Source organism: Tubulanus polymorphus, chromosome 10, assembly GCF_964204645.1.
Source record: "Tubulanus polymorphus chromosome 10, tnTubPoly1.2, whole genome shotgun sequence".
NCBI lineage: Eukaryota > Metazoa > Nemertea > Palaeonemertea > Tubulaniformes > Tubulanidae > Tubulanus > Tubulanus polymorphus.
In genome coordinates this window covers 3,997,219-4,023,792 of record NC_134034.1, presented here as the reverse complement: position 1 = coordinate 4,023,792, position 26,574 = coordinate 3,997,219, and the positions used below count along the sequence as shown (strand labels likewise).

Here is a 26,574-nt window from a genome sequence, read left to right as displayed (position 1 = left end):
CGGCTTTGCCTCAGCAGATCCAATCTTATGGAATGCTTTACCTTTTAGAATAAGATCCTGCAGCTGAAAACTTTTCATTTTAGGCAATATTTTAATTGACTGTTCTTAATTGTTTTATAGCCTCTTATATTTGTAAACCGCGCTGAGATGTATGCGGAGCGCGGTATGTAAGAAATAATATTATTATTATTATTATTAAGTCGGATTTCTAGCCTTTCTTTTCCGAAAGCTACGATTTGTCAATTAATTTCTAAAGACGGAAAAAATAAATCAACATCTACATGAAGTGATTTTTCGTTTATTCAACTATTCTAATATAATATACACTAACCACCTGACATAACGGCTGATTGGCAACCACGCCGATTATAAGCCGTGAACATGGGTCGGAATAGGGAAGAAATCAAACTGCACTGCGATGAAAATAGCCCTGCGATTTTCGGTGAGAAAATTCAACTGATCTTTTATTTTTGGTACCAAGAAAAGTACCGCGAGATAGGCGAGTTTCAGACTTATGAAATCCGACTTTGGAATATGAATTTCTTTGAAGAAGAGAAGGGACCATCAATATTCGTCCGATAAAAGCGATTATCCAACTTTCACCGATCCGACTTACACGAAGTTTACTATGAATTCATTCAACTTAACCCGCATCTGTTGGCCCAGATTTAGGGTGAAAATGCGGATGAATGCGGAGCCGGTTTAACTGAAGCTGACCTATCATGTATATGGCCGGGCCATCATGCACGTATAGGTACAATTGATATGAAGCTCGAAGGTCCCTATTTCTAGCTTTAAAAGGCCGCTTCGGAATGTAACTCCACGGATCCGAAACGTCATACGCATTGATACTGCATTCACCTGGTCGATAAGACTAAGGGTATTTGACCACTAGATTCCAATGCGATTAGGTTCGAACATCGACCTTGTTGGGAGGCGGAGAGGTTGGAATTATATTATTATTCAATAATTCAATCTTTATGAGGTCACGCAAAGAAATACCCCAGTTTCCAGGGGCGGATCCAAGCTATATTCCACTGTATTTCAGAATATAGTCAGAAAAATGTATTTACTTTTTACTAGAAGTACCAAATCTAACAGGTCCAGAATGCCTTTTTTAATACAATGAAATTTTTCTCGGAGAGGAACCCCAAGCCACCCTTTAATGAGCTTCGCCGCCGCCATATCATTGAGCAATGATTTTGAGGAATGCAGTCAAATGCACCGCCTTGATCCGCCCCTGGTTTCTCATCCAGGTTTTTCTCTGAAGAAACGATGGGGGAGGGGTGCAAATAGTATTTTCTATCAACGTCCTTTGAAAAAAAGTTTAAAATACATCAGCCAGGCAGCTCGAAGGTCCCTATTTCTAGCTTTAAAAGGCCGCTTCGGAATGTAACTCCACGGATCCGAAACGTCATACGCATTGATACTGCATTCACCTGGTCGATAAGACTAAGGGTATTTGACCACTAGATTCCAATGCGATTAGGTTCGAACATCGACCTTGTTGGGAGGCGGAGAGGTTGGAATTATATTATTATTCAATAATTCAATCTTTATGAGGTCACGCAAAGAAATACCCCATTTTCCAGGGGCGGATCCAAGCTATATTCCACTGTATTTCAGAATATAGTCAGAAAAATGTATTTACTTTTTACTAGAAGTACCAAATCTAACAGGTCCAGAATGCCTTTTTTAATACAATGAAATTTTTCTCGGAGAGGAACCCCAAGCCACCCTTTAATGAGCTTCGCCGCCGCCATATCATTGAGCAATGATTTTGAGGAATGCAGTCAAATGCACCGCCTTGATCCGCCCCTGGTTTCTCATCCAGGTTTTTCTCTGAAGAAACGATGGGGGAGGGGTGCAAATAGTATTTTCTATCAACGTCCTTTGAAAAAAAGTTTAAAATACATCAGCCAGGCAGCGATTTCGGGTTATTTGCATCGCCGTGGCATGCATTGGAATAAAGCAATTACAAAAGATTAAAGTGTGCAGCATTGCTGGGATTCGACCCTGATGTGGTGAATGGCACGAAACGTGCTGGTGATCTGAGAATTCATAACTCATTTATTGTTGGATTCGTAATTTGACTTCAAAGTAGAACGGAAAACAAATCAATATAGCTGCAAAGCAGCGACAACGGGCGTTGTACGCAGCCGTACCATGCACGTTCAATGAGTTCAACGTTAACTGAAGACCGATAGGTAGCCTCCCGTGTGACTTGGGTATTCTACCAGCTGATCCTTTAAGCCTTTTAAAACCCGATATTCGAGGTCTTAAAATTCCAATTCAATTGGAACTTCGCCTCTTTTTACACGTACACGTATAGTCCTACCTCATTGATGCCGGATGGCCACGCATCAATCTTATTACTTTTCCAAGTACAGTTGAGGCAGGGGACGCTAATTTCTTGTCTCCAGGCGCACGCGCAAGACGTATCTTCAGTTACAATATTCTTCGCTGTTTGAGTCCATTTCTTGAAAACATTATCACCAGTTCCTCTGTCGGCCAGGAAAACGAGTTCTTCTCCTTGTCCCGAATTGCCAATATTGCCTTGCAATACAGAATGTGTATCATTTGTTATGATATCTCAGATATCTATAAGATTTATACTTTCTCGTAGGCTTTTACAAACGGATATGCGGACTCGTCAGCTAAGCTCTCAGAATAAGCATTTTATATTCTATTCATGTTTTACTATTTCGGTTAGCTAATTGACGGACATATTGAATGTTAGAATATTTCATATATTTGTCACTTAGAATAAACAAGACATGGACATAATTCCGCTCAGGCTTTACATATAGTTGATTCTTATTGAAATCATACACTGCTAAGGCTCGCCGTGAGCCCTAGTACATTCAAACGACTGTAAGACATCTCTATCAAAAGCTGATAAAGTGTGCTGATAAAGTCTAGCAGCCAGGTTTGACTAGTCCGCCATCTATTGGAAATTCAGTTATGAGGTCATGTCAGCCGACAGCTGACATCGAAAAAAATCGTTTGAGATTTCATTCACAGTTGACTGAGTCATCGGAATGCAATCATTTGTGAAAAAACCCACCGGGAAGACCCCCGAACCCCTTGAAAACGATAGGCGCGAATGTTTCGTTTATGAGCCGGGCCAATGACGTGAACTTGCTTTTGATACCGACGGTAATTGAAATGAATAGCGCTCATTTTGCAAATTTCCGTTGAATTTCCACATAAGTCATTAGAAGGTTCCCTTTAGAATATATGGCTTTCTTACCTCCTGGAGCCAGGGGCCCGATCACTGATATTACTACGATACAATATGTGAATATACCGACGATGATTTTCTTCATCTTGACAACTGCAATGTAACAAACGTGACGACATCAAAATGTTCCTATCATCGAAATTGACGTCATCCGCGGTCAGTAAAAAAATTCACGAAAAGATAAATATACATAAATGTTTCCTAGAGCTGCGACTATATTCCAAGAGACATCTCCAGGAATACTGTATTCCTTGAGCTAGTAGTTTATTCGACATTCCGACTATTTTCTAATAGAAATTATCAGGAATAATGTATTCCTTGAGCTAGTTATTTATTCAACGTTTCGACTATATTCTAATAGTCATCTTCAGCAAAACTGAGTTACAACAGAAACAACAGTTACACCATGTATAAGTATATACAGCCCATCAATGACATCTAGTAGGCCTAATTTAACAATGGTGTTTTCTTTCGTCACTTAAATCTAACTCAACCAACTGAGTATGAAATTCTACACGGGAATCGTATCGGTGTACCATTTCGAAAAATAACTTTTCGATCATCCTTTCTTTTTCATTTACCTCTAAAATGTAGCATACTCTTTCGGTATCGCGCCTTACATGTCTGTATGATACTTACCTAATGCAGACGAATTCCGTTTTTTTTTTCCAGCGACGCTCTAAGGCCCGTGTGCTCGTCGATGAAAAGTGTGATGTACTCTAGTGAAACTGTCATCTGTGTAATTTAATAATACGTTAACTCACGGAAAATATACTTGAAATGTTCCAAATTTCGAAACTATTGACCTGTTCAAGAGCTCCACTTTCCCACATACATAAATGGTTATTGCTGTACATTTTTAGAATACTTTCTACCAATGGCGAAATTACGATAATTGACAATTTCTATCTACACTCTTTCTTGTCAATCGTCAGGTTAGAATTTTAGAATTTGAATATTTTTTAATGCCTCGCCAAGACTTTGCCGCGGCATAATATCGAGGATTTTGTTATATATAGAGGTCATCGGAACGACATCATTTTGGTACGCTAACCTGTGAATGACATTCATGCAAATGATTTTTCTATTTATCGAGTTACGAAGCGCCAGTAAGGCCAGTTCTCGACGTATGGCCCTTCCGGGGTTCCGTAATGTTCCTTATACTTACAATGCTTTCTTCGTTAACTCGGAAGACAAGAACTGCAGCCAAGTAGCACCCGGTATCTCAGCAGAAAAAAAAACGACACTGAATTGGTGGGCTGCTGAAGAGGTGGACAATGGCCATATGAAACAATGCATTATCCTGTTGATATTTCGACGATCATGACCATGATCATATATAAAATGGACTACGTTCTCCGTGAGGTCTGAACACGATGGAAATGGATCAGTAGTCGGTGGAAACCATCCGACGGTGCAGCAAAACGCGTGCGCATTCGGAGCGAGGAAAAATAATGACGTCAGATTATTGTATATTGCTTGTTATATTGCCGGCTCAATATGGCTGACTTCACACTAGTGACAAGTATTGGATCCTCGATTGCTACAGAAGCATTGCTAGTATACCCGTCACTAATAGAATAACTAAGATGGAACAACAATGAAATATAAGGATAAAACTACATTTGTTTAGTAGCAGGTACGTATATTTAAAAATATGAAATCGAAATTATGTTGAAATATAGTAATGACGTTTAATGGTATTTGAAAAAGTAAGAAAACACCGATGGGAGCTAAACGTTTATCTTCATATTTCTGACAGTTATAATGCGTTCAAAGTTCAACGACTTTGCTGGGAAAATATATAGGATCCGTAAAAAGTCACTTATTGTGTGTTTGTCTATGACGCCGTCGCGCTGAAAAACACACTACACCAACACGACGAGGCTTCTTGAGGACCGTAACATTTCAGCGTTCCATTTACCATATTGAAGCCCGCTTTACGTCGAGAAGGCCACAATGTTGTCGAAAACATTGAAAAGGCACAATTTCCGTAAAAAGGCACAATCTTTTGTACAAGGGTATGTTTCCCATGAAAGGTTTTTGCTGCTGCTAATACTTTCATATTATATTTGCTCATTGATATGTCAGAAAAGAATTTTCCTCGGATCTGAATGAATTCACCTCCGAATGGATCACAGGAATCATACGTCGATATAAACATTCGAGTCCTACTTAAGACTTAACGTACGGCTCCGAAATGCCACGCTTATTAGATCCGGAAGGTAATTCCGTATCGAAGAATACATTATATGATAAATGATACATAGATTTGGTTAAGAACGCGTATTCAGCGATTACTAGTCAGTTTCCAATCGTTATTTCAGCTATTTCGGCCGCGTGACCAGTCTGTCGTCTATATCGCCCATGGAAAATGCCACATCGCGACGTCATTATAGTTTGTTCACCCGTTGCCAGTTAAGGCAGGAGGTTAGAGAACCTTCCTGATTAGACCCTTATGTAAGAGTGATAGGTTTTAAAGCTTCCGGGATCTTACGTTTATTGACCTTCGCAATGGGGCCAACGCGTAATAACACATGCACGGCGGCATGGGTCTCGTGACGCGGCTGGTGAATGAACAAAGGAGCGTTCACGCCAAAACACCCGAGACGCCGCCAAAATATCGAAATACCGACGTTAATAAGATGCGGAATCTAATGAGCCCCTCGTAGAGGCCTACGTGTGAAAAGGACTTACATCTCAACAAGTTCAATCATGAATTATTCAAGACCTAGAAATCATTTCAGAGAGAGAACACGTTTAAAGTACATACTCATACTGTATTACAAGTGTAAAGCACTTTAATTAAGTATATCGATGATTCAGTCGTCGAGGAATAGTTTTTGAATGGCTTTGAAATTTAGTGCTTGTGTGCGGTTTTTTAAACAAGAAATCTATTTGGCACATTATACATTACGTAGTACATGAGACTTACAACCGCATTTAAAATGCATTATACGCGAGACAACGTGTAGATGAAAACTAATTACTGTACATAGATGGCAGACCAAATGCAAATGTAAGAAAAGAAGAAGAAATGGAAGTATCTAGGTAATTGCTAATTGCAGCTGTAAACGTTAGAATGATTCGCTGTAGTCCAGCAGCCGTGGCAGTTTGGATGGATTTCTCTGTTATAGTTTTTTTTCTATGTTGATTATTCATCTATAGGATGTCTGTAATGAAGTCCACGTGGGTGTAGGGCCGTCACCCTTGGGCTTCCAGAAAATCCAAGATGGCTGCCATTACTGTGACAGATTTTTCTATACGGTGACAGCTAGTTCACTATATTTAAATCAAAATTGAGGTCGGACATTTATATAGCGCAGGTATCCAAACTAGAGTCCGTTCAAATGCGCTCCAAACTCGGTATTAAAATAAAACTTGGCTTCCATGTAGTAAACAACTTAGTTCTTTCGGTTATATATAGTTCGTAGAGTTAAAAGTGGGGGAAATGCCTTTTCTATCGAGTTGTTGTTGCCGAAGCTCATGGGTCATGAGTCGGTGGGAATCATAAGCACAGTGGATAAGAAAGCTGCGTGCACGTTTTGCCAAACAAGACACGCATTTGAGCGTTTAGCGAGTTTTTCGAAACCAACAGGTTGTTTTCACTTGAACCATGGAAATATGGGCTCAAGTCCATTATAGCATTAAATAGTTCCAGCAGAGACTTATCACATTGGACTGGTATTTGGAATTAATCCACCAATATTGGACTGATTGAATCTTACGACATTACGCTATAGGGACGTGCGGACATACCGACATACCGACAAATCCACATACCGACATACCGACAAATCCACATACCGACATAACGACAAACCGACAAACCGACGAACCGACAAACCGACGTACCGACAAGCCGACATACCGACAAACCGACGAACCGACATACCGACGAACCGACGAACCGATTTACTGGCAAACTGGCATACCGACGAACCGACAAATCCGTGCGTGGATTACACTTATATAAAGTGGCTGGGATCGAGGGGCTGGGTTTATGCGTGGATTACCCGCCGATTGCCCTCATATAAAGTGGCTAGGATCGAGGGGCTGCGTGGTTGCGTGGATTACCCTTATACAATGTGGCTAGGACCGAGGGACAGGGTTTTTCAATGGATTACCCGTGGCTGGATCGAAGGACTACGAGTATGTCGGTTCGTCGGTTTGTCGGTTCGTCGGTTTGTCGGTATGTCGGTTTGTCTTGAAAAGTACGAAGCCGAATTTTTCCTTTTCTAAAAATGTATCTTTGAGCGGGGAACTATTCCACGCTATACTGGACTTGAACCGAAATGGCTACTCTCAAACGATTTAGAGTCGTTTCAGGGTCAATGCTTGAACCACTCGGCAGCGGGTACGTATCTATGTCTTGAACCTAAGACTGTCCAGAACTAAAAACGAGGTTAATAAGCCTTCTATTTAGAAACCTTGATTTTGAAATTGTGAACGATTAATGACATTTTAATCTATGTTTTTTTTCAATTTTTAGTCTCCAGAATTAAACATTAATTTCTCGAATGAATGTCGAGGTGCAGTCCGTATGGACTTTATCAGCAGACAATGTCGGGATACTTCGACCGCGGAACCAAGGTAAAGTCGTCGATGGCGACGTCTGCAAGACCCGCCAGATACTTCTTATCGTTCGGTAGAACCGTCTCGAAAACAACCTGGAACATAAATTAGATTAGCATCGATAGTTTGAGAAATATAGTACCAGAGTGCTAGAAGTCTTAGATGAGTAAGTAAATGTTGGCGAGTCTGCGTAAAATCAAGAACCTTGCACCAACCGAGGATTCTACTTGACGTGATAAGTAAGGAACTGCCAGAATATGTTTTCGAATGGCTTTTTATCAAAACATTTTGTGCCCCTTTCAACAAGAAGCTATAAGGCCTTTTCCGGGGAAAATCTACCCCTTTCTACCCCAATTTTTGCCGGAGAAATCTTTGAAACAAAGACACTTGGGAATATTTTAGAGCTTTGTGCGAATCCCATGGAACCCCTTTCCCCTGGTCCCCGTGTGGTCTGCATGCCGGCATCTGCACAACTTGATTTAGGCCGTATACTCGCTACCTTACCTCGAAGGGTTTATCGCTTTGAATATCCTCGTGGAATTTAAACCATTGATTTGCTTTTGAGCCTTTTTCCAACAGCAATTCGCTTTTTCGACCGTCAGTCGTCCGCATATAGACTCGCAATGTGCCTACGTCTTCGCCGTACATGTGATAAAAGAACCGTAAGCAGGCGCCGCCTACCGGCGCTTCTAATAACGGCGAAACGAGGCGTGAGACGTCGCCAGAATTCCTGCCCGTCGTCTCCGTATAGATATATCCACCTATATTGAAAATATGCAAATCGTATCACAATTATCGATGTTGCGCGCTGTGTCGGAAAGGGCAAATGTTGTTGATACGGCGATATTTCATAATATTCAAGCATGAGTGTCAGTCAGCTTCACTATGTTTACAGGTAAATTAGGAAACGGAAATATGTAATGATAGTTAACTAGATGTCTTGATTAACGTTTCCAGTAGAGCGTCAATCGAGTCCGCCTAATTCAGTCCGGAATCCCGACGCATCCGTTTTAGTTCCTACGTTTCAACGTACCTTCTCCGCCTTTTGCATCGGCGTCCGGGCCGGTGTCCTTACTCAAGGTTGGACCGTTATTGATTTTCCAGTCGAAGTCCGACGAGAGATCGTCTCTGAATCCGCAGGCGAATTTCATATCGAAAGAACAGTGGTAAAAACCTTCGACTATCTTCGTAGGTGGAACTTAGAAAATACGGATAACCAAGAGAAGAAACATTTTGATTTATTCTTAAAGGTATTTATGCTCTCTAAGAAATTTAGTTTTGCGAAAAACACATATTTACACGGAATAAGTCCACAAATAATGAATTTGCTAATGATTTGAATTTTGGTTCGTTCATTACTGAGAAAGAAATATTTCAATCAGTAAGTTTCAGCAGATGCCCGTTCCTTGCAGGTGCACGTTTTTGAACCATATTTATCATTATTGAAGACAAAAGCACACGTGGATTCTTTTTTACTAGAGATTAAGTTCTTATTGATGGGAATCGACACCAATAAAGCAATAAACTTAGCTATACATTAGATAGATTTTAAACCCGAATCTTCATTTAACTGTAGCTCAGCGTCCAATTTCATGAAATAGTCTAACGAAAATTGTTAATGACAAAAAAACTTTAAAAAACCTATTCAACCAGTTCAACACATATTACTTGAACAACGAATTAATGTTAACATAGAAACTCGATCGTACTTACCAGAAACGGTACCGGGTGCTGGGGTTGTGTAATATTCAGCATCTAGTTCAACTAAAAGAAATACAGATCTTGTTGTTTTAGCCCGTTTAAATCAAGACCCAGAAACAATGCATAAAAAACTGAATATATTTCTATCATCGTTTTCATTATTAGTGTATTTATAGTTCCTGTATCCACTTGATGTGATCAAAGACAATATGTGTATACAAGTTTCGAAACGAATGGATGTGGTTTTAGAAGTCGTCTGAAGATCGCTTAACCGCTACTGTCTGACGCCCTACAGGATGCTTATTCCGCATGCGTGGAGCAGCACTTGAAAAGTAGCGATCTCCAAACGACATCAAAGTTATACATAGATGGTTACATCGATCTATATTTGATATTTTGTAAAGCAAATTCTTGTTAAGTACGTGAACGTCTAGATTGATTATGGAATTTACTCATATTTTGCCTATTCGATATAAACAGTTCTTACCGAGTTTGTCCGAACACTGGTACAGTTTGTTGATCTTATACTTGTCGATGCGCGACAACCCGACCCGTTGGCCAATTTCAGCCCCCGCCACTTTCGGAATCAGAGTTTCCAGACCGATATCAGCCGGAAACGAGACGCGAGGATAGTGCATTAACGAGTTGTAATCGTAGGGGGCGTTCAGATCGGTCCTGGATTGGTCAGCGGTGTACAACCGGAAGTTATTCATTCGACCTAGAATGCATGGAAGATGATTTATATCATATGCCATATATGATAGAATAAACAAGCATTTCGTGTAAGAAAAGAAGACACTGCAACAGAAATATAAAAACTGGAAAACTATGAGTTTTTACTTGTCGTCTAATTGGTCAGTTTTCGTCGATCTCACCTTGTTGAATGTATTCCTGTTTGATATTGATATATTGATCTCGGTCCCATCTCATCTGCTCGTGGTAGAATCCCAGTGCGTGCATCATTTCGTGCATAATCTTACCGACTACGTAACAACCGATGCCGAGGATTAGGTTCTGACCCTTTCCCCTAAACGGTCGCACCATTCCCACATTCGAGGAACATCTGGAAAATAAAAACGAGCTCAAGAACGCAAACGCAACATAGAGAACAAATTCGTTTCTTCGTTCATGTAGTTTAATACGATGCTTTCTTTGATCCAAATTCTAAATTCGTACATTAATACTATTGTTATCTGCCTTCATCTATATCATTATTCACTTATTTCATTATAATCTTTTTATTCTAAAAGTAAAATAGATACTAACTTCTAATAAATTAGACAAAGCTAACTAATTTTAGCTAATTAGTGCGACTCATTACTCTAGGAATTTTTTTAAGATTTTGTGATTAAAGTAACACATTCCAATAAATGAGTCAGCGTTGACTAATGCACTTATGAGTGGGCTAAGTTTCCTTTGATTTGGGCTCCCGTTTGAGTACGTCATATTCATTAGTAAGCTAGAAATTAGAACTACCGATTCTTGGGGGTAGCCAACAAAGTTAGTCTCTGCAGGAAAAATTGTTATAACACCGAGGCCTACCCGTTCCCCGATCTGATGAACAAATATGATTTCTGGTCCGTTCTTGGGACGAATGTGATGCAAGTGTGCTTGTGAAATTGTTCCATAGCAGCGGTGATATTGGCCATAATCTCCGGTGCTGAAAAGGTAAGTAGAGATGCATACTTGGTACAAATACACGCGTAGTTCGATATTCTGAACTGGGACCATTCATTTATTACGTACACGCGTTTGGGGGAAGGGGTTGGGATTATGTCTGATGCGTCTGTACGGGAGAGAGGAGTCAAATTATATTACGTTAACATAACTATAGTACGAACTTCTGTGACTAAAATCGAAATGCTGGCAAGTTTCTCTTTTCGGATGAAAAGAGTTCATTTACAATTGATAAGAAGTTTCCACAAACTATACTGATACGACGCGTCAAAAAGCTCGAAAGGCCGATGCGCTGAAGATTAATAATAACGTTACGATACTCGGCACTACCGATCTACATCCTCGCTTGCCAGTGTTTGATTGACGCCTGCTGAAGCTCGCACTAATACAAACCCTGGCCACAAACCTTCATTGTTCTATTACATTGCCCATGATTTCTTGGGCGGACGGATTCCCAAAGCGTCCCCCAGTCTATATTATATATATCTAGCCATGTGAAGTGGCGAGTTCAAATTTAGCACCTCAGTGCAGGAGCGCGCCTAGTATTGTATTTTTGGCCATCGAAATGCCCTTCTTGGAAGTAGCAAGTTCGTAAAAATTAATCCCTGGATCCGCCACTGCTTCCTGATATTAAGCTGCAAGTGTTTTCTGTTTTTGGCCGACTTGGCTGATACTTACAGAATGATATAACCTAAGTTCATAATCCGGATGAAGGTATAGCAATATCTTTGAAAATTTAAAAATCGATATCAATTTCTTAAAAGTTTTAACCGATCACTGGTACTAATAAAACGATTTTTAACGAATTTTTCAAGCGCGTGGTAATGTGTGGTTTTTACGTGTTATTGGTCTGATGTTTACTTACTGAATTTTGATTTAGGGCTGAACTCGTACGGTACGACTCCTTTGGGCCAAAGAGCATTCTCGCGGCTAACGGCACTACGGAACTAAAATCATAAACAATTAATTATCAAAAGATGCAAGTTATACTTAATTCTAGATATGAATCAACCGAATTCATCTGCAGTTTGCCATCCAAAATCATAGATTATTGAGTTTGGAGTGTTAATCAGGACAACAATTGTAATTGGAGTTAGTCTCGGCATTGAAAACCCACACCACGCAGTTTCAAAGATATTTAGTAAACAATTACACCATATCAAATCATTAGCCGTTTCACAGTTTCAGAGATATGAACGAAATCAAAAATATTAGATTGAAAAAAATGAGAAGGAATTAAAAAATGTGGACCCTGGGTTCCCAAAAACATGGCGCCCGGAAACTGCAAAAAGGCTAACTTAATCACTGTTGAATTTCGGACCATTCAGACATCATCCTAAGAGAGCCTTTATCCTACGCGAACTTCGGTTTTTGTAGATAGTCGGAACTGATAACCGAACGCTCTTTAGTACGGTCGTAATGTATTTCAAAGTGTCGGCCATCTTGAAACTAGGTCCGAACTACAGTGACGTGCTCAATTCCGTGGTCGACCATTTGCGTACTAAATGACATGCGGTTTCACTTAAGGTCGACTGTAGTCGACTAAAGGCGAATTAATCAAAACATACCTAATTCCGGGTTTGATGCGATAAGGTACTCAATTCTAAGTATCCTTGGTGGATAAATTTGTTTTGATGATTTTCGTTGCAACAAATATCGCCGAACTGCAAATGAGTGGCCGCCATTTTCTTTCATCGAGCATACTCGGCATAATCATGCTCTTGAGCATGGTAAGGCAGTACCAACAGTTGAGTATACCGTTGGATAAATGTGCCGAGTACCACACTTGGAAACGAGTACTTCCATCGATAAATACGCGGCTGCGATACTCGGAACGTTTCGATAAATTTGCCTTAACTCCGATACCCGACGTTCGCTCAAATGCTATACGTATGTACGCTTACTTTAGATATCGGTGGCGGAATGATGTCACCTTCTACACCACCGCCCTGTTGTTCTGGATCCCACCAAGATTCGCCGTGTTCATCGTCGACCTTCCCTTCTAAGAGTAAACAATATGTTCCAATTAAAATATATACGATATTTAAGTCCATTCGAACTCTGTGATAGATTCGTCCGTACGAAATTTTCTCGACGAAGAGCTGTGTCATGCGACCGAATTATTTGGAAAAAATTGTTTCATCTTTTTTAAAGTTTAATCATTTAAGTAAAGATTGTTCAAAAGCAGTAGTAACATAGTTGGTTTATTAAATTCATCGGCAATAATTTCCCGACGGATAATGATATCGTATATGAACGGTTTTGAGAATACGTTAGTTTCCCATTTATCAGACTCAAAATTGTTGATATCAAAACCATAACTAACGATTAAAACAATACTGGATGAAATTGAACTGGGTTAGTCATGGGATAACTATTCGAAATATAAGGCTCTAGCGATTCCAATCTATGGGAAACAGATGTTGTTATTCGGGGTTAACATTCTCTCGGTGGTCTAACCGGAGATGCATTCGCAGTAACAAGTCTCGGTAGCCAAAGGTAAGTGTCGTTTTGTGATCATCAAGCCAGTTAGTCTGACGTATCTAGATAATGTTAAAGTGACCTCTAAATTGTGTGTAAATTGTGTGTAATAAAAGAGTTATTGATTTATCTCTGGAACCAGGAAAAAAATAAAAGCTCCTAGTACGGTATATAGTCGAATAATTTTGGTCAGTGATATTAATTTGCACCGAAGTTACCTGGGCCAGTCAAAAGTTCACCAGCTATTTTGCCTTATACATTAAGTGGATAGTCGAGCTGGGTATTCCTCAGTAAGTATATATTTGCTATAGAAGCCCTGGGTAGTCGCGTGTCGGCAGACTCAAGAAAATGGCATCAAGCTTCTAGTTGACAAAAAGGCACCTGTTTCTATTTGAACTAGAACGAGACAAACGCCTCTAATACCCCCCCCCCCCTCGGCCTGAGATTCACCGCCACATGTGAAGTTACAGGATTTGTGGTGAATGCTTTGGAAAATAGTGGCCGCGATTGTCTCTTCTCTATGAGAAAAACATTCGACGTGTGTACTAAGTTTAAACGATTGGTCAACAGTTGCAGACTCTTGGCTATTTCGGTCGACAATCAGGATTGTAGACATTGTCGACGAGTTAATTCGGTCGACAATCAGGATTGTACACAGTGTCGACAATTCCGACGATTTTAAATCGCCGAACCATGCACTCCATTTAAGAAAACCCACCATCACGATGGAACTATATTGACCTATTCCGAGTTGAACCAGCCAGGGAATGAATTATCGGAAGCAACTGGGCCGCTTTTAGTGGAACTGAAATAAAGCGTCATGATCTTCGATTCCCGGGATTCCCATGGGAATCCGCTGATTCTGGGACCCAATGGAGGGCATTCTTATCCTATTTCAATAATATCGTATCTAAAACCATTTGCGATTATATATGAGTATTATTACAGAATACATATATTACTTACATACGTAACACATATATAAAATGCAATCATCATTCCTGAATTGATTTGCGTGACACTATAATCAGATAACTAGACCAGACATTATTTACTGTTTTCTGTTTGTATAAAATGAATAGGCTACGATATGAATTACGCATTTATATAACATTTTTTCGCGCATAGGGCCGGATTTACATGTTTGGGAAATTTCAATTTCGGTATTTTTCATTATGATAGCGGAATTCTCGATCTATCTATATTATACGTATATTTGGGCAATTTCACTTTCTACATGCATATCCGATGGTTGCAGTGAACTGGTGTAAATCTCAGTGTAGAGTTAACGAATAAACACAGTAAAAACAGTTCATTTCTTTATAGTTTCGAGGTTGAAACTAAACCTCATCTTCAGAGGCACAAAAAAACGTTTTTGTTCCTCTGAAGATGAGGTTTAGTTTCAGACATCATTGCAACAATGCACTTATTCTAGTACCGTAAAAGGCCTATATTGAAAATGGTTAAGCTCGAGGCCTTTATATCCGTACGTGTGAACCATTACGATCACAGTGATAAATATATCCAAAATTAATTTAAATAGATAAATAAGTTTAAAGGCCTACAATAGATAAGTCTGCCATTCCCCATGGACTTTTTCTATATTAGTTTTCTTGTCGAAAAATTATGCCCTATTTTAAGTTCATTTCGAGGTTTAAACTATATGGCGCGCGCGTATATCGCAGAACATCGATTGAAGGAAGCATGAACCTTGAATCAGACGAAGGAATGACGTATGCAAAACTTGATCCTTTTTTATTTGATTGATTTGAAAAAAATATTTGTGTTGCTTTCTAGAATACTTACCAGCGATATTGATCGGATTTGCCTGGAAATATAGAATAAAGGGGATTATATTTCTTGAGAATATTCAAGTTTGAATATTGTGATATACTAATGTAAACTTTGTAAGAAAGCTTTAGTTCGTGAAGTTGAACAACGCTATTGACTGTTCTTAACGAATGTTCCTACGTATCAAAGTAGCACAGTTTATTTGATATTACTTATTATATTGCCTTACAATGAACTGGAGGGTCGTCAAGAGCTATCAATCATAATATTAGTCGTCAAAAATGAGTTGTTTTTTCACACCCTCAACCCGGTAAGCGCCACGCTTTTCCCAATATGGGAGAGACCAGAGAAGAACCTTCGACCAAGAAACTCTGTCGCCACCAGGGTTTGAACCCATGAACCCTGGATTGACGAGACCAGTGACCGGCGGCTTAAACCACTCGGCCACTGCGCCTCAAAAAGGAGCGAGTCGTCTTTTCCGAGAATAACTAATCCCGAGTCGTCAATGGTTAACTGGTAAAACCTAGTATTCTATGACACGAAGTAAATCTTTTTACGGATAAAAGTTATGAAATACAGTCTCGGAAATACGTATAATGAAAATATGAACAGGTTCGAAGATGTTTACCTCGGTGAAAGATACGAAAAATATAACGAGCAGAGCGGTCCGCAATTGAAGTGCAACCATCACGACGGCTGGTATAGAATACTAGTGATAGATTGAGGTTTCATCGAAACGTTTTAACACCAACGAACAATATGGCTGCTAATTACCTCAAGCTACATTTGAATTTCTATATTACAAAAAAGAGATAGAAAACTCGACGTACGGGGATATTTTCGTTGCTTTAGCTCGCGTACCGAACGCTAACTACACGAAAAATTGTTTAGAAAGGCCTTCTCGCGCGAAAATATCCGTCCGGCGAAATAAAACACCTTCCGTTTAGGCTTTATATGTATCATTGTAAATACGTCTAACTCGAGTGAGAGATAACTATTATCGCAAAACTAACATTCACAGAGAACATTATCTATCTTGGTTTATTTGAGAAAAAATATCTAATTTCCGATACTATTCTGTACAACAGGAGCAGGTTCCACAGTTGTGAGTTCAGATTTGACTCAGAGTTAACTCATTGAAAATGAACTTATTATAACTCGGAGTTAACTCTAACTCACAACTGTAGAACCGGATTCAGTAGAGCTAAACAGTTAGCCTTACTCGCCTTTATCGCAGACTCGGACATTTTTACTAATACCGAACAAAAAAGAAAACACTTTTCGATTTCCTAACATATTTTTCTGATCCTTAACTTGGAATTCGCTTTTTACCTCGGACCATTTTAACCGATTCCATTTTGTCCAAACCTGGGTCCAGTTCCACAGTTCTGAGATTTGACTTAGATTTAACTCATTGAAAATGAACTAACTTTAACCCAGAGTTAACTCTAACTAACAACTGTGGAACTGGGTCTTGTATTTATATAGTCTGCCTTATTCTCATAATGCGCATGTACACTAGACTCGGTTGCATCGTCCTGTGCCCAAATTCGGTTTGTTATATCGAACCAATGATATCGTGTGCGTCAAGGTACTAAACTTCGGTTAGGTCCATGGCCTTTGTTGCACATCAGCCGGTAAGACAGCCTTGAATTGTCGGATCGACTAGAACTACCAGCTTAAAATGGTCTTAACTCAAGCCATGACTCTGCGACTGGCTTAATGCGGTTTGTTATAGAAATAATGTGACCCTTGCACATCAGCCGGCAAACCAGTCTCAAATTATCAGATCGACTAGATCGGCTTAGACTGCCAGATTGGATCGACTAGAACCATGGTCTTAGACCAGTTCTGAACTTAAGCAATGACTGCGCGAAAGGGTTTAGAACAATCCATTGACAATCAACTATCTTACGTTTCGAAGATATCCATCCATATTTTTTCAAAAAAAAGTTCTAAAACATAAGTAAGCTTGTAATGCCACTGAATGATATCCAAAACTGATCTAATATTGATTTTTTGTGTTTTATTCCTAAAACCCGTTGAAATCTGTTATAAAATAACTTCATGAATTCCTTTTGTACTGTCTTCGAATCTGTCAAGGAGGCCATACCACTGATTTATAACAAACAAAAAACAAAAACGAGCATTTTATCGACTAACGAATAGATTGCTTATGATTGTCATAAACCAACAATCATAATACCACGTGAAAAGATAATCGAACAGATTCTCTGATCCCTCGGATCGGGTCCTTTATAATGTGCTTTTCGTTGCTTGATACTAGAATGTTCGCTTCTCTTAGTTATCAGGTGGATCGTAGCTACGGAAACGTCAGTACGTAGGCTAATATCCAAGATCTAGCTAATAACTAAGAAAAACTTTTAAAAGTTATTCTACGAATGTCAAGATAGTAAATCGATATAAATCGATTTTGAATTAGACCTACTGTCCTCGGAGAACCAGTGAATTTAAGAGTAAACGATTATGTATTTAAAAGTCCTACATGAAATATGAACATCATTTTGATATACAAAATTACTTCTTTTTTTCTATGTTGAGATGAAAACTATGGACGTAAAAATCTGAAATGTCTATTTAGACAAAACTGAATTTACGTCAAGATAATAACTCCATGAAATTCGTTTATTCTTTTACGGGGCTAATATCCCCTTGATGATCTGTACAATATAGGTTTTCTGGGTTTGCTTATTTTGGTCTATTCTTCAGTGTAGCCTCTTATGCACTCTAGGTACATGTGACCTGTAGTGATCGTACGCACGTATTGACCTTTTACAAACCCGTTAACCGTAGCAGCAACGTCGAGATACTACACGATTTTCTTTGAAATTCGTGCAACGCTACCAACATAACGACGCGCACAATTGGAGATATTTTCCGGTTCATTCGAACCGCGACGAACTGGACTTCGATATGACTCACGCGCGCATTCAAGATAATAAACGTGTTTCTACGCAATTCGGACATTCAACGGAAATCACAATAGAAATTTCAGATTTCATACGAATTCAGATATATTCAAACCGTGACGGATCGGACTTCGAATTGATATTTAAACGAGTCCGGTCGCGTTCGGGGCTCATAATAGCTGAGAATTCCTGATTTATCGACAGTCGAGTTCGGGATTCGCGTCTGCCACAAGTGCCGTACTGAACTCCGCAAACAAGGGGCAATTTCTCTATACGTCAATATATTCAAGGTAGGTATGAAAAATCTTCGATTTAAACTTAATTCTGTAAAACACGTAATACTAATTGGACGGCTGTGCAGCCCGTAGCCAGCCGCGTCTTGAAAGTGGAGCTTTTCGTCCGGTGTCGACGCTAATGTTGGGTTCTAGGAGTTTTCGCATTAATTCCAAAGTTGATGGCTCGAATCGGGATGTTAACCCGATATAGGCTAAACTTAATTTCTATTATTTAACATATGTCTCGACTACAAGAAAAGAACTTAATTTCACTTTCGAATTTCACTGCTTTTCTCCAAGAAGAAATCGTTTATTATCTGTTAATTATTTATTTTCACATAGGCTTGTCGGAAAAATGGTTAAGTTTCAAGTCGTCGTGGCATTGGCCGTGATGGTACTCGTCGTTGGCGTTCACAGTGCCGCCAAGAAAGCGGCCCCGAAGAAACCCGCGGATCACCCGAAATACTCAGAAATGATCACCGCCGCCATTACCGCGTTGAAAGAAAGAAACGGTAAATAATCTGTTCCTACGATTTCGTTGATGAAAAATAGAATAGCCGTAAATTATAGTGACCGATGAAATTTGGTTTACCAGTTGCTTCTAGTGCATATTTGAAGTGCATATTTGACGTTTTGGCGACTGCCCGTCTTACTTCATCCCGGCAAATGGGGTGCACGACAATACGATAAGCCAATCCAATCAAAGATATAGTTGAGATTTTCAATCAATTTTCATTTAACTCATTACCGATGAATAATTTGGCGAATCGTGGCTCTTAACCTGTGAATCGAGGTTACGTGACTTGTATTGCATCTTTCATAAAATCTTTAAAAACTGTAGTTGTTTATAAATCGAATCTTCTAGTCGAAATCTGGAGTTGTTGCGCACACCAGTCTATTCTGAAATGTCATCAATCGTAATTATTGATATTTCCTTTCGTAGGTTCGTCCCGACAAGCGATTTCAAAATACATCGAGGCACATTACAAAGTTGGAGAAAATGCGTCCACACAAATCAAGCAAGCTTTAACGAAAATGGTCACTAGAGGTTTGTTGGTACATACAAAAGGTGTCGGAGCATCAGGAGCCTTTAAGATTTCCCAGAAGCCTGTAACCTATGAGCGTCTCGCCAAAAAGCCTGCTGCGGCCGCCAAGAAACCTGCCTCCAAAAAGGCCAAGAAGCCAGCTGCCAAGAAGCCTGCCTCCAAAAAGGCCAAGAAGCCAGCTGCCAAGAAGCCTACCTCTAAAATGGCCAAGAAGCCTGCATCCATGGCGAAAAAGCCCGCCAGGAAACCGGCCTACAAAAAGGCACCCAAGAAGAAAAGTCCCTTTAAACGATTTTTTGATGAACTTCTTGGTTTGGTAGAGTAAGTAAATGTAACGTTTATTTGTATACAGAAAACAAATAATAAAATACTACTACTATGTCGTGAGAAACAAAAAATATCTAGCTTGCCTTTTGATTGGTTATTGAGGAAAGCAGTTCAATGACCAAATAGAAATAGGAATCACTCGTTACCTTCGCCAAAAATCGAACGGGGATGGTGTAATACCATATCGTAGTACAAGTCTTAACAACTCTGATGGGCCAACTTTGAAATCCAGACAGACTGTATGCATGGTATACTGGGTGACTGGGCGCCTGGTTCACTTGGTGATTGGATGCATGACTGGACAACATCTAACTTAACAAGCAAGTTAACTAGCAACTGCGTGAAAAATTCTGGCAAAATCTACGACTTCCAAGCAATTCGTTTTCAACCAGTTAATATTCCCTCCGACGCTCAAAATACATTCTCAAAAATATATTCTATTTATTATCATGATTATATAATGAGCCCTATTAAAAAACCCACCTATTAAAAAACCCACTATGTAAAAATTAAAAGAATTTTAAAATCAAGAATTTATGTATTCAAAAAAATCTAAAACATAAAATACACGACGTTTCGATCTCACCCTGAGCACATCTTTTATCTTATTATCCGTTCACCACGTTTTAGAGTGTTTATTTTACAAGATTCGATATTATTTTCATTCCCCGCAAATCTAATCTATTTCTGCCTGTTTGTAAAGTGTTGAAAAAGCGTTTTCAGATTGAGTCTGAATTTAGAATTCATCGATAAATAAACGAGGAAATTCAAGGCCGAATCGAGAACAACCAAAAGGAGTCCAGTTTTTCGCGTGTATTGTTTGAAATCGTCCGATTTGAATTTAAAACCTGCTATATCTGCAACTCGGTCGACGCAAGCGGGCGTTTCACAAATAGTAAAAATCAGTAAAATTGCCGTCACCATTTTATCGGCTTGTCGTTCGCTGCGGCTGACTTTATGCGGCGGAGAGCTTGCTAGAAACTCCGAACGCCGCGAACGAGCGGAATAAACTGAGCCGAGCAAACCGAGATTAGTAGCGTAGAGAATAAGCATCGGAAACCCGACTAAGAATCCGAAATAGATCGTCACATCGTAATGCGTGAATACAACTGGAGCGACCTTTACTAACACCGGTGTTACTTCATTGAATGCGCAATCGCGGAGAACCTCGTATTCGATATTCCTGAGCACATAACGTGGGACGTTACATCCGACAGAAATCATAAACATGAAAACGATATTGTATTTGCTAAATCGCCACGTCAAAACTCGTCTGGACCAGAACGGGAATTTAATATTCAGAAAACGTATCACGGAAATGAAAGCGGTTATCCAGTTTCTGGTTTGTTGCATGATGTAATAAAATACGACAGAGTGATATGCTATTTGTGCGCCGATCTTTAAGTCATCATACCTAAATATCAAATCCCCGAATTGGAGCCGAAACAGCATATGCCTGACAAAAAAGTACACGAAACACACGATTAGAAACGCCATATCGCAACACGCCAGAACTCTCAGGATCTTGATCGACAGCAAATCATGTTTATCAAGACTGAACACGATCAAATTAAGAAGATTGCCGACGATGCCGAATAAGCAAATCATTCCTATTCCGCAGACGTACATGAAGTGAACGAATTTATAACTAGCTCTTATCGGTGGACAGTACACTTCTGTCGATGAGTTAACCAGTTCACCCATCACGCTCGTTGTGTAGCGACGGTGCCACGCATTCAACCCAATAGTCAGAAGCTCATCGCGAAACTGATATGACATTTCGCTGGACAAGTTGAACTACAAACTATGTAACTGACAACAAATAGTGAAATAGTGAAATCTTTATGATGCTTTGCTACTGAAATGAATCGTAAATAGGCCTAGTACCTAATGTAACATCTGAAATCTTCGCAAATTTGTCTACCGTGGTATTTGTCATATTCACACTTCAATGCCTAGCCCTGACAACGCCAACGTCTAGCTTCCAAAAAATCATATCAGATTATCAGATGGTTAGTCTGTTACATGTTGCCACCGAGTTTAAATACCAGCCGAGGATCTATAGTCGGACATGGTTTCGTTACGTATCGTAAACTATCGACGTGTTAAGAGAAATGGACTGAAATACTCTACAGAAAAGAAAACTAGGACTCAATTTACCTTGACTTTTAAAAGACACTTGACATCGACGTTTGATAAGAATATTACGCAGCGGGTATACGTATTCGAGCTAAAAGTTAAGATTAGATATAAGATCAATTTTCAGGTCCGATGTATAAAGTGGGGTTCCTCAAGGCTCTGTACTAGGCCCTACATTATTTTCAATCTTCATAAATGACATCAGAGACAGGAAATGACCCTATTGATTTAGAACCGGTGGATGGTAGTAAACTATGTACCTTTGGAGATAAGACGCGACTGTTTAGCAATCCGGACTTATCATAGTCGAAGATATGGCAGTTGTCCATCAGGCGCAACTAAATAATTTTCTATGATTTTTCTCATTGCGAATACTCATGAGGCAGCTGCACAGAAAACCCGTTATGCTGTTTTGCAGTTTTATTTATCATTATAACTTGTTACAGTTAAGCGCCATGATTATGTTATAGTAAAGCGCTATAAACAAATGTATCATCAACACAAACATGATTATTGGCCATGTAACCAGCTTAGATTGGCTGTTTTGGATGTTTATAGAAAATTACATTTTTATTTATGAAAATAAAAACTATTATCTCTAAATTGTGCTAGATTTTATTTTATTGTTTGCGCAGTTCGCGACGTTTTATTTCTCCTGTTCGATTTTTATGCAAATATTCGCGAATGTTCGGGATGTCTTTGAGTACGCATGCGCTGAGCGCCGACCGGAATATTGTCATATCAGTTGCGTCGTACCTGAAATATCAATATAAGAAACGCTTACAAAATACAGTGCTGCTCCAGAAGATGGATAAAATCGGGGGCTAATGAGAAGCTATCCCTCTGATAAATCCAGCCCGAGTTTCATCGACCTATGGACTACTTAAATCTGGCATCGTTTACGTAAAATGGACATCGAAGTGATTTGGGCTGGGCCGGTGGAAGCAACTCGACCTTGGCCCGGCTCATATCTGACTGCGTCCGTTTTTCAAGGGGTTCGGGGTCTTCGCCGGAGAACTTAATGGTTAATGGTTTCATTTCAAAGGCTCTGGGGCTATTTGAGATCATAGTTTTCCGGTGTAATGATTCAGGTTGATTGAGTCGAATGTTAAGGATCATAATATTTCAGAAGCAACTGTTTTTCATAGTCGATCATAAATACGTTTTCAGGGATGGGAGCACCGGGCCTAGCTAAGGTTTTTGAATAACCGTCAGAAAAAAATCATCATCGGCAAAAAAATTATTAGCCCGGCTCCGTCAGCCCTGCCTGGGTCCGGTTTCACGTACCGAAATTTCGTCTCAAATAAATCGTTGATTCTATCTAAACCGACTCCCGATGCTTACCATTCATCTGAATCAGGATCGTAACATTCAACATTAAATATCGTAGCCCGTAGCCAGCTGTGTCATGAAATAGGAGCTTTTCGTAAGGTGTCCACGCTAATGTTGGGTTCTAGGAGTTTTCGCATTAATTCCAAAGTTGATGGCTCGAATCGGGATGTTAACCCGATATAGGCTAAACTTAATTTCTATTATTTAACATATGTCTCGACTACAAAAAAAGAACTCAATTTCACTTTCGAATTTCACTGCTTTTCTCCAAGAAGATATCGTTTATTATCTATTATTTATTTTCACGTAGGCTTGTCGCAAAAATGGTTAAGTTTCAAGTCGTCGTGGCATTGGCCGTGATGGTACTCGTCGTTGGCGTTCACAGTGCCGCCATGGAAGCGGCCCCGAAGAAACCCGCGGATCACCCGAAATACTCAGAAATGATCACCGCCGCCATTACCGCGTTGAAAGAAAGAAACGGTAAATAATCTGTTCCTACGATTTCGTTGATGAATATTAGAATAGGATAGTGACCGATTAAATTTGGTTTCCCTCTGCGCGCTAACTGTAAATGAATGTAATGAAACGCGTCTTAATCTGCAGGGTCCAGTTCCACAGTTCCGAGTTAAGATTTAACTCTTGAGTTAACTCATTCGAAACGAACTAACTTTAACTCGAGAGTTAACTCTTAACTCACTACTGTGGAAGCTGGTCCAGGAGCCAGTTGCTTAAAAGTGGTTTATCCAGTGCATATTTGACAGTTAATAGTTCATTGGCATTGCGGTATTCATCTTTAACCGTCTTTTTGACAACTAGCCCCTGCTGAGGCCCTTTTGACCAAATTACCAAATACAATCTCTGACTTAATCAAATTCAAATTTTGGTTCATTCGTTCTGGTGAGTGCCCGTCTTACATCATCCCGGCATATAGGGTGCTCGACAATACGAAAAGCCAACCCAATCAAAGATATAGTTGGGATTTTCAATCAATTTTCACTTAACTCAATTTGTTACCGATGAAAAATTTGGCGAATCGTGGCTCTTAACCTGTGAATCGGGGTTACGTGACTTGTATAACATCTTTCATAAAATCTTTAAAAACTGTAGTTGTTTATAAATCGAATCTTCTAGTGGAAATCCGGAGTTGTTGCGCACACCAGTCTATTCTGAAATGTCATCAATCGTAATTATTGATATTTCCTTTCGTAGGTTCGTCCCGACAAGCTACAAATTACAAAGTTGGAGAAAATCCGTCCACAGAAATCAAGCTCGCATTAAAGAGAATGGCCACTAGTGGTTTGTTGGTACATACAAAAGGCGTCGGAGCATCAGGAGCCTTTAAGATTTCCCAGAAGCCTGTAACCTATGAGCGTCCCGCCAAAAAGCCTGCTGCGGCCGCCAGGAACCCTGCATTCCAAAACGCCAGGAAGCCAGCTGCCAAGAAGCCTGCATCCAAAAAGGCCAGGAAGCGAGCTGCCAAGAAGCATGCATCCATGGGGAAAAGGCCCGGGAAGCCACTGCCAAGAAGCCTGCATCCATGGCGAAAAAGCCCGCAAGGAAACCGGCCACCAAAAAGGCAGCCAAGAAAAGTCCCTTAAAACGATTTTTTGATGAACTTCTTGGTTTGGTAGAGTAAGTAAATGTAACGTTAATTGTATACAGAAAACAAATAATAAAATACTACTACTATGTCGTAAGAAACAAAAAATATCTAGCTTGCCTTTTGATTGGTTGTTTTTGGATTGAGGAAAGCAGTTTAATGACCAAATAGAAATAGGAATCACTCGTTACCTTCGCCAAAAATCGAACGGGGATGGAATACTAATGTAATACCATATCGTAGTACAAGTCTTAACAACTCTGTTGGGCCAACTTTGAAATCCATACAGACTGTATGCATGGTATACTGGGTGACTGTGCGCCGGGTTCACTTGGTGATTGGATGCATGACTAGACGACATCAAAATTAACTTGCATGACAAAAATTGGCAAAATGTATGACTTCCAAGCAATTCATTTTCAGCCAGTTAATATTCCCTCGGACGCTCAAAATACATTCTCAAAAATATATTCTATTTATTATCATGATTATATAATGAGCCCTATAATTTTTTGAACGTCGAAATATATTGCCTTGAATATCATGAGAAGACGTATTTTTATAAGTAATGGATGTGCATGAATAGAAGTGATACACTCGAAAAGTCGACTTAGAAAGTCTCGAAAAGTCGACTTCTCAAACCTTTTAAACTGAAAATAAAATGTTGTTGGCCGCATTGCTCCTCTCTACAAATCCGTTGGAATACTGCACGCGTTTCATACGTGTATATGTTGGTAGTGATTCGGTCCTCATTTTGACGTGATCCGAAGACCCACCCATTTATTTCACGCCAGGGTGACGCCGTATACTAGGCAATAACTGGACGTATCGGCCCCACTCCGCGCGGTTGCGCCACCGCGCGGGATTTACGCGAAGCAGCAAACACAAACATGGCCACTCTCTCAATTTTCAATGATAGAAATAGTGTGTGTATTTCAATTATTTCAGCTGTTAGGGTTTTAAGGCACAATATAAGTTGATGATGTGATATGGCGATGTTAATTAATGATAATTCCGCAGTGAAGCTAGTCACGAACGGTGCCGATTGAGTGTACTGCTGCCAAAAACACTGAAATGTGCGTAGTTGCGTAACTATTTGCAGTGAATTGCAGACGAAACATGAAGCCTTAACGGCCGTTTAAAAAAAAATTATACCAATCGCAATTGTAAAATAAAAATGAGATAGAACCTAAGTTAAAATTCTGGCCATTTCTAAAATGTTATTAATAATTTTTAGTCAGTGCCGAACGTTTAGTTTTCCAACAATAATGAGGGGTGGTAGGTAGTCATGCAATTCAAGTCATCATTTATTACACATTAGTTCCGTGTTGTTGAAAATCTCGCGAGTCCTGGACCAAACCCCAATGAACAATGTGATCTGTGTGCTGGCCACAAATGCACACAGATCACACTACGCTACCCATTACACACTCCAGTACCCACAGCTTTCATATAT

General features: G+C 39.7%; 3 protein-coding genes across 6 annotated transcripts; 1 reads left to right on the top strand and 2 right to left on the bottom strand.

Annotated features, from left to right (window-relative positions):
- Positions 1 to 7,701: 7,701 nt before the first annotated feature.
- LOC141911681 (meprin A subunit beta-like) lies at positions 7,702 to 16,203 on the bottom strand. Its single transcript, XM_074802680.1, has 11 exons — positions 16,098 to 16,203; positions 15,485 to 15,506; positions 13,102 to 13,199; positions 12,063 to 12,144; positions 11,063 to 11,180; positions 10,396 to 10,583; positions 10,008 to 10,238; positions 9,533 to 9,583; positions 8,853 to 9,017; positions 8,324 to 8,580; positions 7,702 to 7,914 (listed from the first exon to the last, which is right to left on the bottom strand). The coding sequence occupies exons 1-11, from the start codon at positions 16,155 to 16,157 to the stop codon at positions 7,798 to 7,800; spliced, it is 1,389 nt and encodes a 462-aa protein (XP_074658781.1). The 5' UTR covers positions 16,158 to 16,203; the 3' UTR covers positions 7,702 to 7,797.
- Positions 13,487 to 25,207, top strand: LOC141911682 (histone H1-delta-like). Of its 4 annotated transcripts, none has more exons than XM_074802684.1 (3): positions 13,487 to 13,696; positions 23,829 to 23,998; positions 24,728 to 25,207. In XM_074802684.1, exons 2-3 carry the CDS (start codon positions 23,842 to 23,844, stop codon positions 25,114 to 25,116), a joined length of 546 nt encoding a protein of 181 aa, XP_074658785.1. In that variant the 5' UTR covers positions 13,487 to 13,696; positions 23,829 to 23,841; the 3' UTR covers positions 25,117 to 25,207. The 4 variants fall into 4 exon arrangements, with proteins under 4 accessions (XP_074658785.1, XP_074658783.1, XP_074658784.1 ...); XM_074802682.1 differs by lacking the exons at positions 23,829 to 23,998; positions 24,728 to 25,207 and adding exons at positions 19,017 to 19,186; positions 19,618 to 20,722 and having other exon boundaries at positions 13,618 to 13,696; XM_074802683.1 differs by lacking the exon at positions 13,487 to 13,696 and adding an exon at positions 18,450 to 18,689.
- Positions 20,729 to 21,826, bottom strand: LOC141912247 (uncharacterized). The gene has a single exon (XM_074803470.1). It carries the CDS (start codon positions 21,824 to 21,826, stop codon positions 20,729 to 20,731), a length of 1,098 nt encoding a protein of 365 aa, XP_074659571.1.
- Positions 25,208 to 26,574: the final 1,367 nt, after the last annotated feature.

Bases quoted from the DNA above. Each gene is read 5' to 3' on its own strand.
- LOC141912247 (XM_074803470.1), bottom strand. From the start codon at position 21,826: ATGTCATATCAGTTTCGCGATGAGCTTCTGACTATTGGGTTGAATGCG.
- LOC141911682 (XM_074802682.1), top strand. From the start codon at position 19,030: ATGGTTAAGTTTCAAGTCGTCGTGGCATTGGCCGTGATGGTACTCGTC. The intron at 19,187-19,617 runs GTAAATAATCTG...TTCCTTTCGTAG, and splicing joins CGCGTTGAAAGAAAGAAACG to GTTCGTCCCGACAAGCGATT.
- LOC141911681 (XM_074802680.1), bottom strand. From the start codon at position 16,157: ATGGTTGCACTTCAATTGCGGACCGCTCTGCTCGTTATATTTTTCGTA. The intron at 10,584-11,062 runs GTAGGCCTCGGT...TTTATTTTCCAG, and splicing joins TTCATCAGATCGGGGAACGG to ATGTTCCTCGAATGTGGGAA. The intron at 9,018-9,532 runs GTAAGTACGATC...GTATTTTCTAAG, and splicing joins AGCACCCGGTACCGTTTCTG to TTCCACCTACGAAGATAGTC.